This window comes from Acanthopagrus latus, chromosome 7, assembly GCF_904848185.1.
Source record: "Acanthopagrus latus isolate v.2019 chromosome 7, fAcaLat1.1, whole genome shotgun sequence".
NCBI lineage: Eukaryota > Metazoa > Chordata > Actinopteri > Spariformes > Sparidae > Acanthopagrus > Acanthopagrus latus.
In genome coordinates this window covers 20,979,274-20,994,852 of record NC_051045.1, presented here as the reverse complement: position 1 = coordinate 20,994,852, position 15,579 = coordinate 20,979,274, and the positions used below count along the sequence as shown (strand labels likewise).

The 15,579-nt window shown below is 41.1% G+C and overlaps 1 protein-coding gene across 1 annotated transcript; it reads right to left on the bottom strand.

The window, feature by feature from the left end:
* Positions 1 to 11,575: 11,575 nt before the first annotated feature.
* On the bottom strand, positions 11,576 to 13,467 carry LOC119022224. Its single transcript, XM_037102842.1, has 2 exons — positions 13,023 to 13,467; positions 11,576 to 12,877 (listed from the first exon to the last, which is right to left on the bottom strand). The coding sequence occupies exons 1-2, from the start codon at positions 13,302 to 13,304 to the stop codon at positions 12,224 to 12,226; spliced, it is 936 nt and encodes a 311-aa protein (XP_036958737.1). The 5' UTR covers positions 13,305 to 13,467; the 3' UTR covers positions 11,576 to 12,223.
* Positions 13,468 to 15,579: the final 2,112 nt, after the last annotated feature.

Here is a 15,579-nt window from a genome sequence, read left to right as displayed (position 1 = left end):
TGTTAGAGGCGGTGTAGTTCACAATTCAGGCACAAACACACACTAACACACGCACAATCACAATCACAAACACATACATTTATTTTTTCATATGTGTAATTCTTTCATATGCAATATTTGCACCCACATTTAGAAGCACATATGCAGACATATACAGACATGCTCTCATCCTTTTTAACCATTTCCTCTCTCCTCTGTGCTGCTACACACACACACACACACACACACACAAACAGTTTTCTGGCGGATGCAGTTGGAGACAGGTCTCAAAGGGAGTGTGTTCAGGGTGCTGCGTGTGTGTGCGTGCACGCGTGCGTGTTTGTGTACATGCACAAATGCATGACTCAGGTGATAAAGAGGTCAGATCTGTCAGATCTTCTTATTTGGGGAATCAGCTGCTCCTGGGGTCTGTTGTGTGCTTAGCAAGAGCATCAACACAGCTGTTCCCAGAGCTCCTCACTCACTGTTTCTGCATCCTTACATAAGATATAGTCAGATACATGTTTCTTTCTGAATATGTAATAATCAAGCATGACTGCACTGCAATTGCCCTCAGTGCATTTTGCTTCTGTCGTTCACATATGCCTTTGTGCATTTTTTTGCATATTACACAATATGTCAGCAAGCATCACGTGCAGTGCATGCATGCCTTATGTCGATGTATTCAACCTGTTCTTGCTGTTTGTTGGCCTCATTTTGTCAGGTGTGCATCATCTCTGGGTGGTTGATCTCCCCAAATGTTCACAATAAACAAACCAACAGCATGTAATGCAGTGATGTAATGTGTCCACAGTGCACAGTGTCTGCCACAAGGTGGCAATCTTCAGACGGGTTTGTAACAGGACTGACACTGAGCCCTGAACCCAGCCAGACACACTGCAAAAAAAGCCAATTTGTGGCATTCTTTTAAACACTTTGTTTCTGTCAGCATGGTCAGATTATGTTTTAAATGTAAACACATGTTCTTTGAAATACATTTAAAACACACCGGTTCATTCCACTAATTTTATTATGAGAAAAATGTTTTTTTTTTAAAAACTGTTTAAATTATCATTATTTTCGTTTTGTAGAGTCTAAAATACAGTAAGATTCTGATTCTGAACTCATTTTTTTGGTGCTCAGCTTTTCAAACATGAGGAACTGCTGGCTACCAGATGCCAACATCTGTCTCCTCATTCCAGTTTACCCTTTAGTTTTAGGGTTGTTTCTTGTTTTGTGTTATGTCATCAGTACTAATTAACTATATAACAGCTGTCTCAAAAGAGCTCCATCAACTCTTCTTTCAATTGTTGTAAGGTTGTAATTTTCTCCATGTTGGGAATACACCTCAACTAACACGTTCACGTTCAGGTGTTTTATGTCAGAAAACTGAAGAAAAGATGAATGCCATTTATAAATAGAGCTGTCGGGGGCCATGAGTGACAAGCTGAAGCAATTAGTCTTTGGTCATTCTTTAAAAAGATAATCAATAATGAACTAATTCAGAAGTTATGAAAGACAGTCAAAGAATTTGAAGCTGTGATTCCCTTATGCTTTGTGACATTACAACAAAAAAGAAGCTCTTCAATGCAACTCTTTGTGCTAGAACTAAGATACATGTCCACAGGGGTGTATTTTGGGGCTGGATTGGACTTGATTTGAGGAACACCACTTGTGTGTTATCTGCTTCAATATTTCAAACCAGACATACAGTAGCTGTTCCTTTGGAAACTTTCCCTTCTATTGAAAAAATCTACCTGAAACAGTTTTTTTTGGGGAGTTTCTGGAGATGGCGAGTCACGCTGTATGCCCCTGATTTGCATTAAGTAATGTAAACCTAAACTTTATGCAAATGCTACTCAACGCAGCCAATGGTGATTTGCATTCCTGCTTACATAGACATAAATGAGAAGTGTAGAAAGGTCTAGTCATGTGGACATTGAACACAAGCTCAGAGCTGAGTTGACCACCTGATGAAGACTGCCAGGCTATTTCACTTGGCTTCAACTAATAATTGTTTACATTATTGATTCATCTGCTGATTATTTTTATGATTAATCATTTAATTGCTAGTCTATAAAATGTCACAATATCATGACAAATGCTCATTGCAATTTTTCCAGCGCCCAAGGTGATGTCTTTAAATGACTTCTTTTGTCCAACCAATAGTCCAAAGTTAGACTCAAAAATTTAAAATGAGCTGCTTTAAGCTGCTGGAAGAAGCTAACGTTAGACTTTCCAACTTGAAAAATGACTGCAACGATTAGCAAAATAATTTGCAACTAATTTGTTTTCAATCAGTTGATCAACTAATCATTGCAGCTTTACATTTTTTGCTCTGTTGAATTTATACTTCCCCTCTATTACCGAAAAAAGAGAAACTTGGTTTTCAACATTGATCAGTATGCTGTTAAAGTTCTGGATGGCTTTGTTCTCACCTCAGCAAACACAGCAAACAGCCGTTAACACGTTAACGCGCCTGACTTTACAGAAGGCTCTTCAGACATGCTCGATGTGAGTGCACCTTCAGACTAAGCGCAAGACAAATTACAAAGAATGTTTTTTTGCAGTGCAGTCAGGGCAGGTCCAGGAGGCTTTATCCTTTTCATCTCCCTCACCGCCAATCAGAAACTCCCCTTTTACTAGACCCCCGCTTGCTTGTCAATCACTCCCCTCGGGCGATAGGTTGGAGCGAGACAAAAGAGGGAGGAGAGCGAGAGAAAGGGAGAGAGGATAAAACAGGAGTGGGGGGGGGGTTGGATGTGAGAGTGGTTGGACGACACGGAGATGGGATGTTTAGAGAGAGCGGAGCATGTAGAGTAATCGCTAAGAGTGGATCCACTGTCTTGAACAGAAATGAATGAATGGGGTCAGGGACGCCCCTGAGAATAAAGAGAGAGAGAGAGAGAGAGAGAGAGAGAGAGAGAGAGAGAGAGAGAGAGAGAGAGAGAGAGAGAGAGAGAGAGAAGGCTTGATAGAATAAGAGAAAGGGGGATAACAGAAAGTAGGATGGAGTGAATGCATGAGGTGGAAATGGACTGAGAGCGACAGGAATCAAAGAACAGCAAGAAACAGAGAGTAAACATGGAAATGAGGAAAGAAAGTGTGCAAGATGGAGAGGAAAAGAAGAGGTGGCAGGAATACAGCAAATAATGGAAGGGTGAGAGAGCATTACACAAAGTGTAACTGGGCAGAAAAAAGAAAGGGAGAGGAGATTAAAAAAGGAAGAGAGGGAGGGGAGGACAGTTTAGAGAGAGAGAGAATAGAAAGACTGAGGGAGCATGTCAGTAAAACAGAGAGAAGAGTGAGTACAGAGGGAAGATGAGAGGCAGAGAGAAAGAAAGACAGATAAAGTGATCTGCAAGTAGGAATGAGCCTCTGGTTCTAGAAATATTTTCAACAATGAGAATATCCTTGTTGAAATTTCCATTGAATTAAATCTTCAGCATATCTAAAACAGATAATAACTCTGCAGTCTCTTGAATAATTATTATAGGTTTGTGCGAGGGTCATCCATTTTAATCACTTCAGCTGAGAAATCATGTATTTTCCACCAGTTTTGCTGCTGAAGCTTGGTCTCTGGGGACTTGGAGGGGCTCACCTTCATTTGCTACATGGATGGCAAACCCTGGCCTGCACTTGCTGCTCCCCATCACGCCACCATTTTGATCACCCATCAACAAGCTGTACCTCAGCCAAACTGCCCTGTCCTAACCACACCCCTCCCTCCGTGCCCTATCCTTAACAACCCCAAAACCCCTGCACCTGACCCCAACCTCACCCTCATCGCTTTGTCTTCTCCTTTTTTCCCATCTGATGCAGGAAAGACTGCATGAAAAATATACAGTCAGATTCATGAAAGGTTGGGGCCATTGTTTATTCTCTCACTCAAAAGGTCTAAACAGAATCTTTGTTTAATCACTGGAGAAGTTTTCTGTTGAATCGTACTCATCCCTGTGCACCAAAGAGCTACATCTCTGGGTCGTACCTCGCTTAACCCATGCATGAATATAAATGTAGCAGATCAGTACCGCTATGCTACTCTATCTATATTACAGCAATTTCTTCTGGTCCTCCATCAGTCAGTCAAATGATGTCTATTGAACTTAGTGTGCATGTGTGAGGCTACACTCTTAGGCATCTGTGATACCTGATATAACACCTGCTATTAACGTGCAATGTGTATTATCTGGTTAATTACATCTCATCACGGACCTTTGCATTCACATTAATGATCAAATCTGGTAGCGGAGCTGGCAGACCTGTCGACAGACATGCTGCTGTATGGGCTGCAGCTTTCTATTGAGGTTGCTTGAGATGGAGATGGAGACGGAGTTAGGTCTGTGAATTAACATCTGTTTTTTTCCTCATTTAGAAAAGATACAGCCCCAGATGCCATATTAATAGCAGCTGTTACTGATGTCTGTGAAGGAGAATATGGGTGTCTTTTCAGCAGTGCTGTGTTTGACAGGTATTTCAGTAAGTGTGTCTGTTTTCCTGTCTTCATGGGTGTGCATATATATTGTGTGTGTGTGTTTGTAAAACACAGACATTCAAGAAGGTAGCAGACCAAATATAAGAGAAAAGAAATAATGGCCATTCAGTACAGTGGGTTGGAAACATCCATTCCCTCTGATCTCAAACAGCAGCAGATTTATTTCCTCTATCCAGGCGAGGAGAGACGCAGCTGGGTGTGACGTCCTCTTCATCTAACCGTCTGACGTATTCACGTCAACAGATACAACATATAACTCAAGACTGAACATAGCTCATATCTTGACAACGGTGAAGATGCTCTATTCTGAGCTGTCTCCGTCCTACATAAGCCAAATATTTCCTTACTGAGTCATCAGGAAAGCTGAGAGAAACAGGAGGATGCTGAAAAGGCATGTGGTCAACCACTGTCATTACACTTTACATAATAAATGTAGCTATGACTTGGGATTTTCTTGATTCGCATCTTGAGCCATCCCAACTGGGGCCTAAATTGGAGAGAGATATCAAAATGCAAGTGGTAGTACATTGATGACTACAAGATGAGAGATACTGAGTGTTTCTCAGTCTGTAAGTCAGCATTTGAGGGTTCACAAAGACTCATGAGAGGAGAATCTGATGTGAGCTTGCAATTTTGATGATGCCCACACTTGTTTCGGAGTCAGCTCTCTTAATTTTCTCCATCTGTTTTGGCTTCTGAGCACAAGAGATCACCAGAGGTCACTTGCCATTTCTGACCAGAAAGCTGCAGGAGGACACACTAACATCCAGATGTCCAGGGCACGTCTGTGTCAGAGTTAACATCTGGACGAGGAAATAACATGAAACATAAACACTACTAAATACTCCTTTGTATGTCTATGTAGGACAGTGTGTCACTTATATATTCATGCTTTTATGCCTTATTGTTTCTTCTAAGGTTTCAATTATCGTGGCTGTTCAGATCTGCAATCCATTTGCCATCGGGTGTTTTTGCAAACCACAGGTTCAATGCTCACACTTTATCTTTCAACTTTGCATTTCAACATGTTCTGGCTTAAATCACCCAGCTTTCTCGCCACAAACACAACTGCAAAATATCCAAACTTAAGATTTAAATATACCCATGTCATGTTTTGTCGTCAAAAAACAACTGCAAAAAGTCACAATGTCTCGTTACAAATGCCACATTTTGTTGCACTAAGGAAAACTAGAAAATGTGCTGATTCTCGAACAGTGAGACTGGAGCTGTCCTTGAACAGTGATATTGGTTAGTCTTGAAGCGATCTCAAACAGTGATGTTTGTTGTATGTGTTCTACCGAACAGCGGCATCGGTGCTGGACAGAACCGTACGATGCCAACATTTTAATCTTCCGACTGGGCTAAGATCTGCACTGTAGATTGAAGCTCAGCCAAATTCTGTTGATCCAGCTGATCCTCTCACCGCTGCCTAATTTATTCATAAAGGTACATTGGATTTGTGCCGTGCCTATTCTGAAAATAGTGTCACTGTGAATGTAACTACAGCTTATAATTACTCTCAGATAGAAGGGATTCTTGTTTTGTGCATGAATGTATTCAGAAGTTCATCTGCAGTTAATGAGGCTTCAGCTTGTCTGAGTTGGTACAAAATTCCCCTCTTTGTGTTTGCCTGATGAGCTGCAGTGGAGGGAGAGCAACACTGGAAAACATCCCCTTGATTTGTCTAACTTGTAACCCTGCAGCCTAAAATTAGCTTCAGATGAAACGATTTTTAACACAACTGCACCTGCGGATTTTGTACTCCACTTCAATTCAAGGTTAGGCAAGGGATCATTTAGGCAGTATGAAAGGGAGGAATGTGTGCAGCAGGAAAAATCTGGAGAATCTAGGTGGTACTGGTGTGTTGGGGGAGTATTTTCAACTACAGCATTACACATTTGGTGCATGAGCGAGTTATGTATGGCTGCAGGATGGTGTGTGTGGGAGTGACTCATGGGATTGGTTGATGATAAGAAAAATATAGAATATCGCCAGCTTTGTTCTGTCACATAGAAATACCCCTGCCTTGAATATTAATGATGGATTTTCTTCTCCAAAAGAATGAAATACAAAGCACAATACTTTACTTTTTAAAAATGATTAAAATTACATAAATTCCTGTTCCCTGGTTACAAAGACAAAATCTATGACTATTCAAGTATTTTTTTTTAAATCTTACATTTAGCTCTTAAACATAAAATGTCTCCTACTTGACTGTAAAGACCATTCTCGTTTAATTCTTAATGTTTATATGAGTGTAGTGTTCCTTTAATAGGCAGGTATTCCAGTGTGCTGGTAGGGAGTTGTTTGGTGTGCTGATGCACAGGAGCATGGGCCGGCCTGCACGACACACAATCTTCCACCAACAGCAATTTCTTAAATTTCTGTGAACAAGAGTACAAGGATTGGTGGAAACAGCACTACACTTAAATTGATTTCGTGCGAGGATGAGAGCGAGACTGAGGGCAAGCTGCGGATATCTCTGGGGCCGCCAGTGTGGAATAATCTGTCTGCAGCAGAAACTCAGCAATCTGCTGGATTCAACATGTGGAGTATTTTGTGAACCGTGCCTCTTCAATTAATTTTCCAAAACAGTTGTAAATGCGCCTGTCAAGTGCAGCCGCGGTGTTAGTGACAGGCAGGAGATGAGGGGGGGGTGTTTGGTCATGACAAGGATGGAGGAGGGGAAGCTGGGTACTAGAGGCAGGGCCTGTGTCATGCAATAATTGAATAAATTGAGAATTGAATTGAATTAAATAGTATAAATTAGGAATCTGGGTATACCTAATTGCTGTGAACTGTGGCTGCTTGCCCAAGGCTGTGTGGTTTGTAGTTGACATGGGGGCTGGGTGGAGGAGAGGCAGTGATTCTCCGCCCTTGGGAGAAATTATTCTGCAGTGTTTTTGTTCTTTTATAAGCATCAAAAGGCAAAGAAAACAGCCTGTCACCCATTCATTGTAGAGTAAATGAGGGTTAAAGGAACAATCCACACTTCAGCTGTGACACCTCATATCTCTCTGCCTTTTCTGTTTTTTTGTGGCGTGTTTTCACAGACAACACGATGTTGCTTGATATAAAGAATATTACTAGTACAGCCGCAGTTTGGTAAAAGGAAAAGATTCCAGCACCCGCAAAAAAATTAGATATGACCCTCCAAATCCAAGAGCAGGGCTTTTCTAGGGATGCCATTTTGCACTGACGTTTAACAATCATACAGGGAAAAAATCCATCATAAAACCAATTTCTGCACCAACAGGAATGACATATAGGCCAGAACTGACCGGAGACATGAGGAGAGGCAGATGGTTTAAAGCATGTGGAGAGCCTGACGTTTTCAAGAATTGTCGTTTCTTCTTTGTCATTATGGCCTCATTAATCTATGCATAAACCAACCTAATGTCACAGAAGTAGAATTGAATTTGTGCAGATTATTTAACTGCAGCAGAAGTTCAGAAGCCAAACAGAATTAAGCCGATTAAACAATGTTTGGTGACTTCTTTAAGCATAAAAATATAAATACACAGCGATAGTCTCTGAACTTTGAAGACATAATTGTGTCGGCCTTTCACCTGCTCATGATGTCTATGGAGCAGCTGTTCTCTTCACAGCTGTTAACTGAACAGGAGACCAGATTTCAGACCCGTCTGATTTCATCCTCAAGAGGGAATGTTTGGCAAAAGATTTGCTCCTGTGTCCGCATCATCACAACTATATGGAACACATCAGCGAGTGCCTGATTTAAAGAAATACTTGGAAAGTGACTTAACAAACCATCCACGTATAACCTATGACCACTGGCTAACTCTAATTAACAGGAGTACAGTGCCACCAGCCTGTGGGTAAATTAACCTCTTACTAAGGCAAGTCACCTTCAGTGCTGTCATTTGCTCTTCTTTCAATGAGCCGTACCCTCCAGGTCTGAGTTATAATAGAAATACATGACCAGTCGTCCCTAATTTTCACCATGTGCCTCGTCACAGAATATCTATTACACTGTAGCATTAATATTTACTGTACAATGACACATTAAATAAGCAGTGTTTTGTGATTTATTCCATCATGCTATAATGTGCCCTTTTTTTTTTTTTTTTTTTTACATTTTGGCCAAAACAGCTCAAAGTGTCTTAAAATCTAAAATGTATCCTTTGCAATACGTGTGTGTGTGTGTGTGTGTGTGTGCATGCACACATGCGTGTGTATCTTTGGGGCATCAGTTAACTGGGTCCCTCCCTCCCACAGCGGAGATGGTCAGATTTAATCTGATAAACTCTCGATGCAACAGCTGTCACCCAGACCCGGCCTGTCTCTGACCCAATCTCCCTGCCTAACCTCCCTCTCTCTCTCTCTCTGCCCCTCTCGCTCTCCATTTCCAGCTTAATGCATCTCTATATCTCTTTTCTGTGTCCGGGCCCCTTTCACTGTGTCACTGTGTGCATGTGAGTGTACTTAGGAAAAGACACATAAGTATAACCCCAAGTGTGCAGGCAGCCACACACACACACACACACACACATGCACGTACGCGCACACACACACACGCACACGTACTGTCCATTATCCTTCTCAGTCCCTAATTCAGCAGCTTTAGATCTGGTTCGATAAAGCTTTCTTTTTAACAAAGAAAAACACACATACACACACACACACACACTGACCTGCTGTGTGTGTGTGCATCTATTGCCAGTTTGTTTTTTAGCAGATGCTCTAACAGAGATTGAATTATGAGAGTGCCACTCATACAGCATCCTGCTGAAGGACACTTTGACAGCTGATAAACACAACATTCAGTGGTGTGGTGAGTGAACCTTTGACCTTTTCGTTAGCGCATGGTGTCACTGGGTAGAACTGCCTCCCCATTCTCCCAGTAAGCTTTTTACTTATCTCTGCTGTTGGATTATAGTGGCATTAAGTCGTCTATGGCTGTTACAAGATGGATGAGGAGGTTTTGTTCTGCGACAGAAAGCCACAAATCTCAGCATCAGTAGGACACTAGTAGGGATTCACAAACCTATATGTGTATGTTTACTGCGATTCTGTACTATGGGATGGTGTTTTTAAGGTTTTTTACTGACCTACAAACGAGAAGGTTTCAGTAACTTTACAAAACTGCATTCTTGAATTGGCCAATGGCTGTTGTTGTTGTGCCTGGTTATGTAGTTATGGTTTGTGTCCCCAAGTTAAAAAATGAATCTCCACGCTCAAATATCAGCTAACAACAACATGAGGAATTTTGATGTACTATCATCCAAACAGATACAGTCTCTCTGGGTAACTACAAGTAAAATGTGATTCAATGACTTTATCAATACTAATCACAACCACTAATACAATACTAATCTATTTATCAATTTATTTTAATCACTTGTGTTTTTGCATCCCTGGATAATAAACACCTAACAGTTTATTATTATCTTATATTTATTTTATTTGATATTATTTTACAAAAAATATAACTGAAGGAGGCATAGTTTGTACATTGAGTTGTGTTTTACAGTATGGCTCAACAATATGCAAAAAGGAAACAATGATAATATCACAACTGTTTTAACAGATATAACATCGCATACAGGGAAATACTGGAAATCACCCTCTGAATCAAAGTAGACAAGGCAGTTGGAGATCTTCAGGACACCACCAAAGTGTTAAGCTACAGTGAATATCAGAAGACTAGCAGCATGTTACCCCATTTGACTGCTTTTCCACTGATGTAGCTGCCTGTATGAACTTTAAATTAGCATATGACCTGGCTGTGCATTTCATTAAGCTATGAAATTCCATTTAGCCTAATTTCTCTCTGGTTCACTTGGACGCTACAAAATCTCTCAGTGTCCCAACCCATCTTCAAATTGTCGAATCAAGTCCTTTTATTGTGCTGTATCTCTAAAAATGCACAGGCGGGCCCCCTGCCAACAAACACACACACACACACACACACACACACACACACACACACACACACACACACACACACACACACACACACACACACACACACACACACACACACAATCACTCCAACATGCAAGCTGGCATGCACATATGCTAATGCACTTGTTTTTTTTTCCATCTCTTTTGCCATCACACACACACACGCACACTCTCCTATCAAAGTGCATATCCCGCATTAGTGATTGGGAAGAAGCAGCAGGGAGTCGGGGGTGTGTGAGAGAGTGTAATGAACCCCCATCGAGCTGAAAGAACTCCACAGTATGTGCGTGCGAACGGAGGAAGTTTCTGATATCGGCCTGAAATAGTGCGATAAAGTACAGTTCTCACCAAGCTCACACACACCCTTACTGACTTAACCCTTACTTCAGGATGAAGTTACAGTACATCGTATTTCTTCAGTAAAACATACTTAAACTGGAGGAAGAGTGGGGGACATAAAGGACACGAAGGGCAGCACACTATAAGATGCAGTTGTGTCCAAAAAAGAAAGATGGATGAGTGAGAATGCAAAGCGAAACCAAAACTGAAATTATTTGGTTCTTTCTTCACTGTTACTTGATAAAATAAATGTAACTCAGCAAGAGCCAAGTGGCAGCACACATGTGACAGACAATGCTGAAATATCCTTGGCCAGAGTGACACAATGCAAATATGAAGAATGTCTGTTCAGGAGTCCTGGTTACATCAGTCAGGAGCAGCAGGGGCCAACCTTCTCCCTGCAGGGTGCAGACGGAGACATGCCAAGTGTGGTCTGACGATGTGACCGTCAAGTTTCACTTGAACTAGGACAAGAATAAATCCTGCCTGTTAATGGATGTCTGCTCTTATACACAAGCTCCCTCTCAAGATCCGTCTCTAATGTCTACTCACACAAATACAGTGACGGCCCTTAGGGCTTTAGAAAACATCATTGGCATTTTGTTAGTTATGTTTTTAAGTCTTATTGAAGTTCCCAATGTCCACTGGCAAGACTGCAACAAATTATTGTTTTCAATTATCAATCAATCTGCTGATTATTCTCAGAATAAATAATTTAGTCTTTGAAATGTCTAAAAAAAAAAGAGAACACAATTCTCTTGCATTTCAGTGTATAAAAACAAATAGAGAAATAGATCATTTAACTGTGTTTACTTCCAACTGGTTTCTTTACAGTTTTTTTCAGTCGCTAACAAGCACTCACCCATACTTCTGATACTTTTTCTAAACTCTTAACACAGACTCACACCTACAAAGCACAATTGGCCAAATGGATAATTTTCTTCTCAAAAACACATATTGTTAAATATATACTAACTCTTCATTTCAAAATAGAACACACCTTTCTCTGTACAAACTAACTTTACCAAAACACTGGAAATCTGACCCACAATGACATTATGTTGTCAAAGAATAACACTTGTTTTCACTTCAGAAGGTACATGCAGTCAGTCAAAGTACACCAGGCTTCAAAACACTGGCTATTGTTGATATTACTGCATAGACTTGTGTTTGTTTCAGTTTTACAGATATTTGCATGTAAAACATGCAATACAACATTTCTACACTAAATTTCCTGGTTGGGAACTGTATGTAAAAGCATTCCACTAAAAACCAAATCATTTTTTTATTCATTTACTGTTTACTACAAGAGGTACAGTAGATATAGGTACTGTTTACAGTGGGATAGAACAGAACACTTTTACAGTACTGCTTACAGTAAAGTGAACAAAATATCCATGAAACACAAAAGAACATTCTGAAAAAGAAAAAAAATGCAAAAAGCTCAAAATAATAAAAGCACAACATTTCTAAAGTAATTATCTAATCTCTGCGGTCTTCAGGGTTAGGCCACATGTTTTCATCAACATCGCATCTGATATTATCCAAGGCAATGCACCTGGGATAAAAGCGTTTAGTATGACGGATCCACCCTTGGCAGTTATCAGCTGTGATTTCCCTGCAGCCAGCATCCATGGCTTCAAGGAGGGACATCTGGTCATGTGGCTGATGGTCATAAACCTTCCACCTCCAAGCAGAAAAGAACTCCTCTATGGGGTTGAGGAAAGGTGAATAGGGTGGAAGGAACAGACGCACTAGTCTTGGGTGGGCTTCAAACCATGCTGTAATTGCTTGGGAATGATGGAATGCCACATTGTCCCAGATGATCACAAAGGTCCTCATGTTTTCACCTTCTTGATTCTGCTGTGGGATGAGGTGATGGTGGAGATCATCAAGAAAGGCAAGGAGGCGCTCTGTATTGTAGGGTCCAACCTGACATCTGTGAAGCAGCAATCCTGCGTTTGAAATCGCCGCACACATTGTTATGTTTGCCCCTCTCTGTCCTGGCACATCAGCTGTGGCCCTTTGTCCAATAACATTTCGTCCACGACGACGCCTTTTGGCCAGATTGAATCCCACCTCATCAAGGTAGATGAACTCATGAGGTGCCTGGTTGGCCTCCAATTCCATAACTCTCTGAAACAAAGTTTCAAATGCAAATCATGTCATTACTGTACACCATACTATGCTGTAACCAATTACAGTGCTGTACTGTCTAGGTTACCTGCTTGCAAAGTGCAAAGCTTTTAGAATTGAAGATTGAATTGAATATTCACTATACCTGGATGTATTGTTGCCGTAGCTCTTTGACTCTTTCACTATTCCTCTCAAAGGGAACAGTGTAGAGCTGCTTCATCCGCACTCTGTGTTTGGATAATGTCCGTGCAATTGTTGTGAGGCTGATACTGTCAACATTTTCAAACATGTCATTGTCTTCTACAATCCGAGTTTGCAGTTCATGGAGTTTTATTGCATTATTTGCAACTACCATTTCCACAATGGCAAGCTCTTGATCATTATTGAGGAGCTTTCCTCTTCCCCCAGAGGGAGGAAGACGTTGCATCCTTTAGAGGGACAAAAAATTCTATGTTAGCGTTTCTGTATGGCCTTACTGTATTGACATGTCAAGTGAGAATACAAATAATCCATGTAAAATGCAATACATACCTGTTGGTTTGTCGAAAAATGCGTACAATGGAGGCAACTGTTGACCGCCTCACATTGGGCTGCACTCTGACATGGTCAATGATAGTGGCACGAATTTCATCACTGACTACCGTTCTTGTAGCCCTTGGAATGCCACCACCACGCATTCTTATACCCCTACCTTGCCCTCTCCTTGGGCCTGCTCCTACACCTGCCCCCCTCACTACACCTCTCACTGCACCTGCCCCCCTCACTACACCTCTCACTACACCTGCACCTCTCCTTCGTACTCTTCCTCGTCCAGACATTACAATGTTTTTCTTTTTACTGCTTCCAAGAGAAATCACTCCTCAAAGTCCTCCTTTTATAGTTATCAATGCAGCTGAAATCATTGGAATCAGCTGTAGTTGGCCCAATTTACCCCACATAAATCAGCTGTGTGTCAATTATTCAATTGCTAGTTCATTATCAGCTGAGATATATTGTTTTTGAACTTATATCAGTGCAGAAGTAGAGGATTTTATACTGTATCTAAGGTTTGGAGTATTGTTTTTGCTATTGTGGCATGTTGTGTGTTAACATTTGTAAATAATACAAAAACAATCCATAATTTTGTTGGGAGGTATCGCGTGTCTCTTAAGAAAATGTAAGCATTGTGGAAATGTGTTCACTGACTGCATATTGTGTGAAAACGACATGAAATGTGTGAATGGTATGGCCACAGAAGTCCAATGCTGTGCTAATTGTGTTTAGAGCTTCGAAAATGTGTTAACTGATTGGACAAACGCTTGTTAGTCACTGAAAAAAACTGTAACTTTCAGGAGAGAGCCAAGGGGAAAGGCAGTTTCACAGTCAGGCAAGACTAATCATAACGCAAATTAAACTTTGTCTTTTAAAATATCTTGACAGTGAACACCTCTGCCAGAGTCAGGTAGATGGATTTTACAATAACTCCCATAATCGTGCTAACTTACATCTTCTGTTTTGTTCTGATTGAGGGACCCCTAGCAGCACACACACACACACACACACACACACACACACACACACACACACACACACACACACACACACACACACACACGCAGGCACTCCTCACCTTTCTATATTAGCCTCTTTCCCAGCCCAGCTCATTTCATTGCTTGCTTAACCAGGACATAATTTCCTCCTCAGGACTGGGGCTCAGGGATGTTATTACACCTGCCACAGTTTGTACACATCCATTTACACCAGAGGACACAGCAGGACTTCAGCATGAATCCAACTGTAAGCACTGATTCATCTGCTCCGCTGCTCATAATGAGCAGTGAGTCATATGCCTCTTTACTGTACGACACATCGCATATTCTGTACATCCACCTAGTTTCTGCAGTTATTTATAGGGCAGCGGACTGCTGGCTACAAGCCTGTGTCCCATATAGAAAGATCAGTATTAAGCTCATTTCTGTAATCAGTTCAATTTGAATGATTTAATACTTGCTAATTTTAATGCAAGATTATTTCATTGAAAATATTGGGCACATACTGGCCTTGTCACTTTTCTTTGATTTTTCACTCAGAGAGGGCCAACATTTATTGATTTCTGTACTCGCTATTCCACATTGTTGTTGTTGTCCTGACACAGCAAACCAATCTCACAACACTAGCAGCAACAAAGGCCAAATGATCAAATTCTTCACACCTCCTCACGCTTTAAATGACCTTTCTTGAACACATGGCAAATGCTGCAGCTCATGCCCAATCCTGCACACATTTCTGTGCCCGTGTGAGAGGGAAACAACAGGTCAGACTCTAATCCAAACACAAAAACCTGAAGACTTGACACGAGGAGAAGAGAAAAATAAAAGGCAAACACAAAACCAACAGTCACCCATTTTCACACCATCTTAAATCAGTTTTAACCATCATGTTATAGGCCAGGAGTCTGAAAGAAGAATATTGATAACATTCGGCATGTAATCTCCCCCTTCCATTGCAGTCATGTTACAACACCGCTGTCGTTCCAATCATCTGCTCCCCCAAGTTGTTGCCAGTTTGTGCACTAGCTAATGTTGCTAATGCCGTATGTTATAGTATGTTGTGTGTATACTGTATAAATCAACTATTCTTACGCTTTTTATCCATAAACTGGCAACTACTGAAACTGCTTGCTGACAAAACACAGATACCAAGTGATCGCAACAACCTCATAC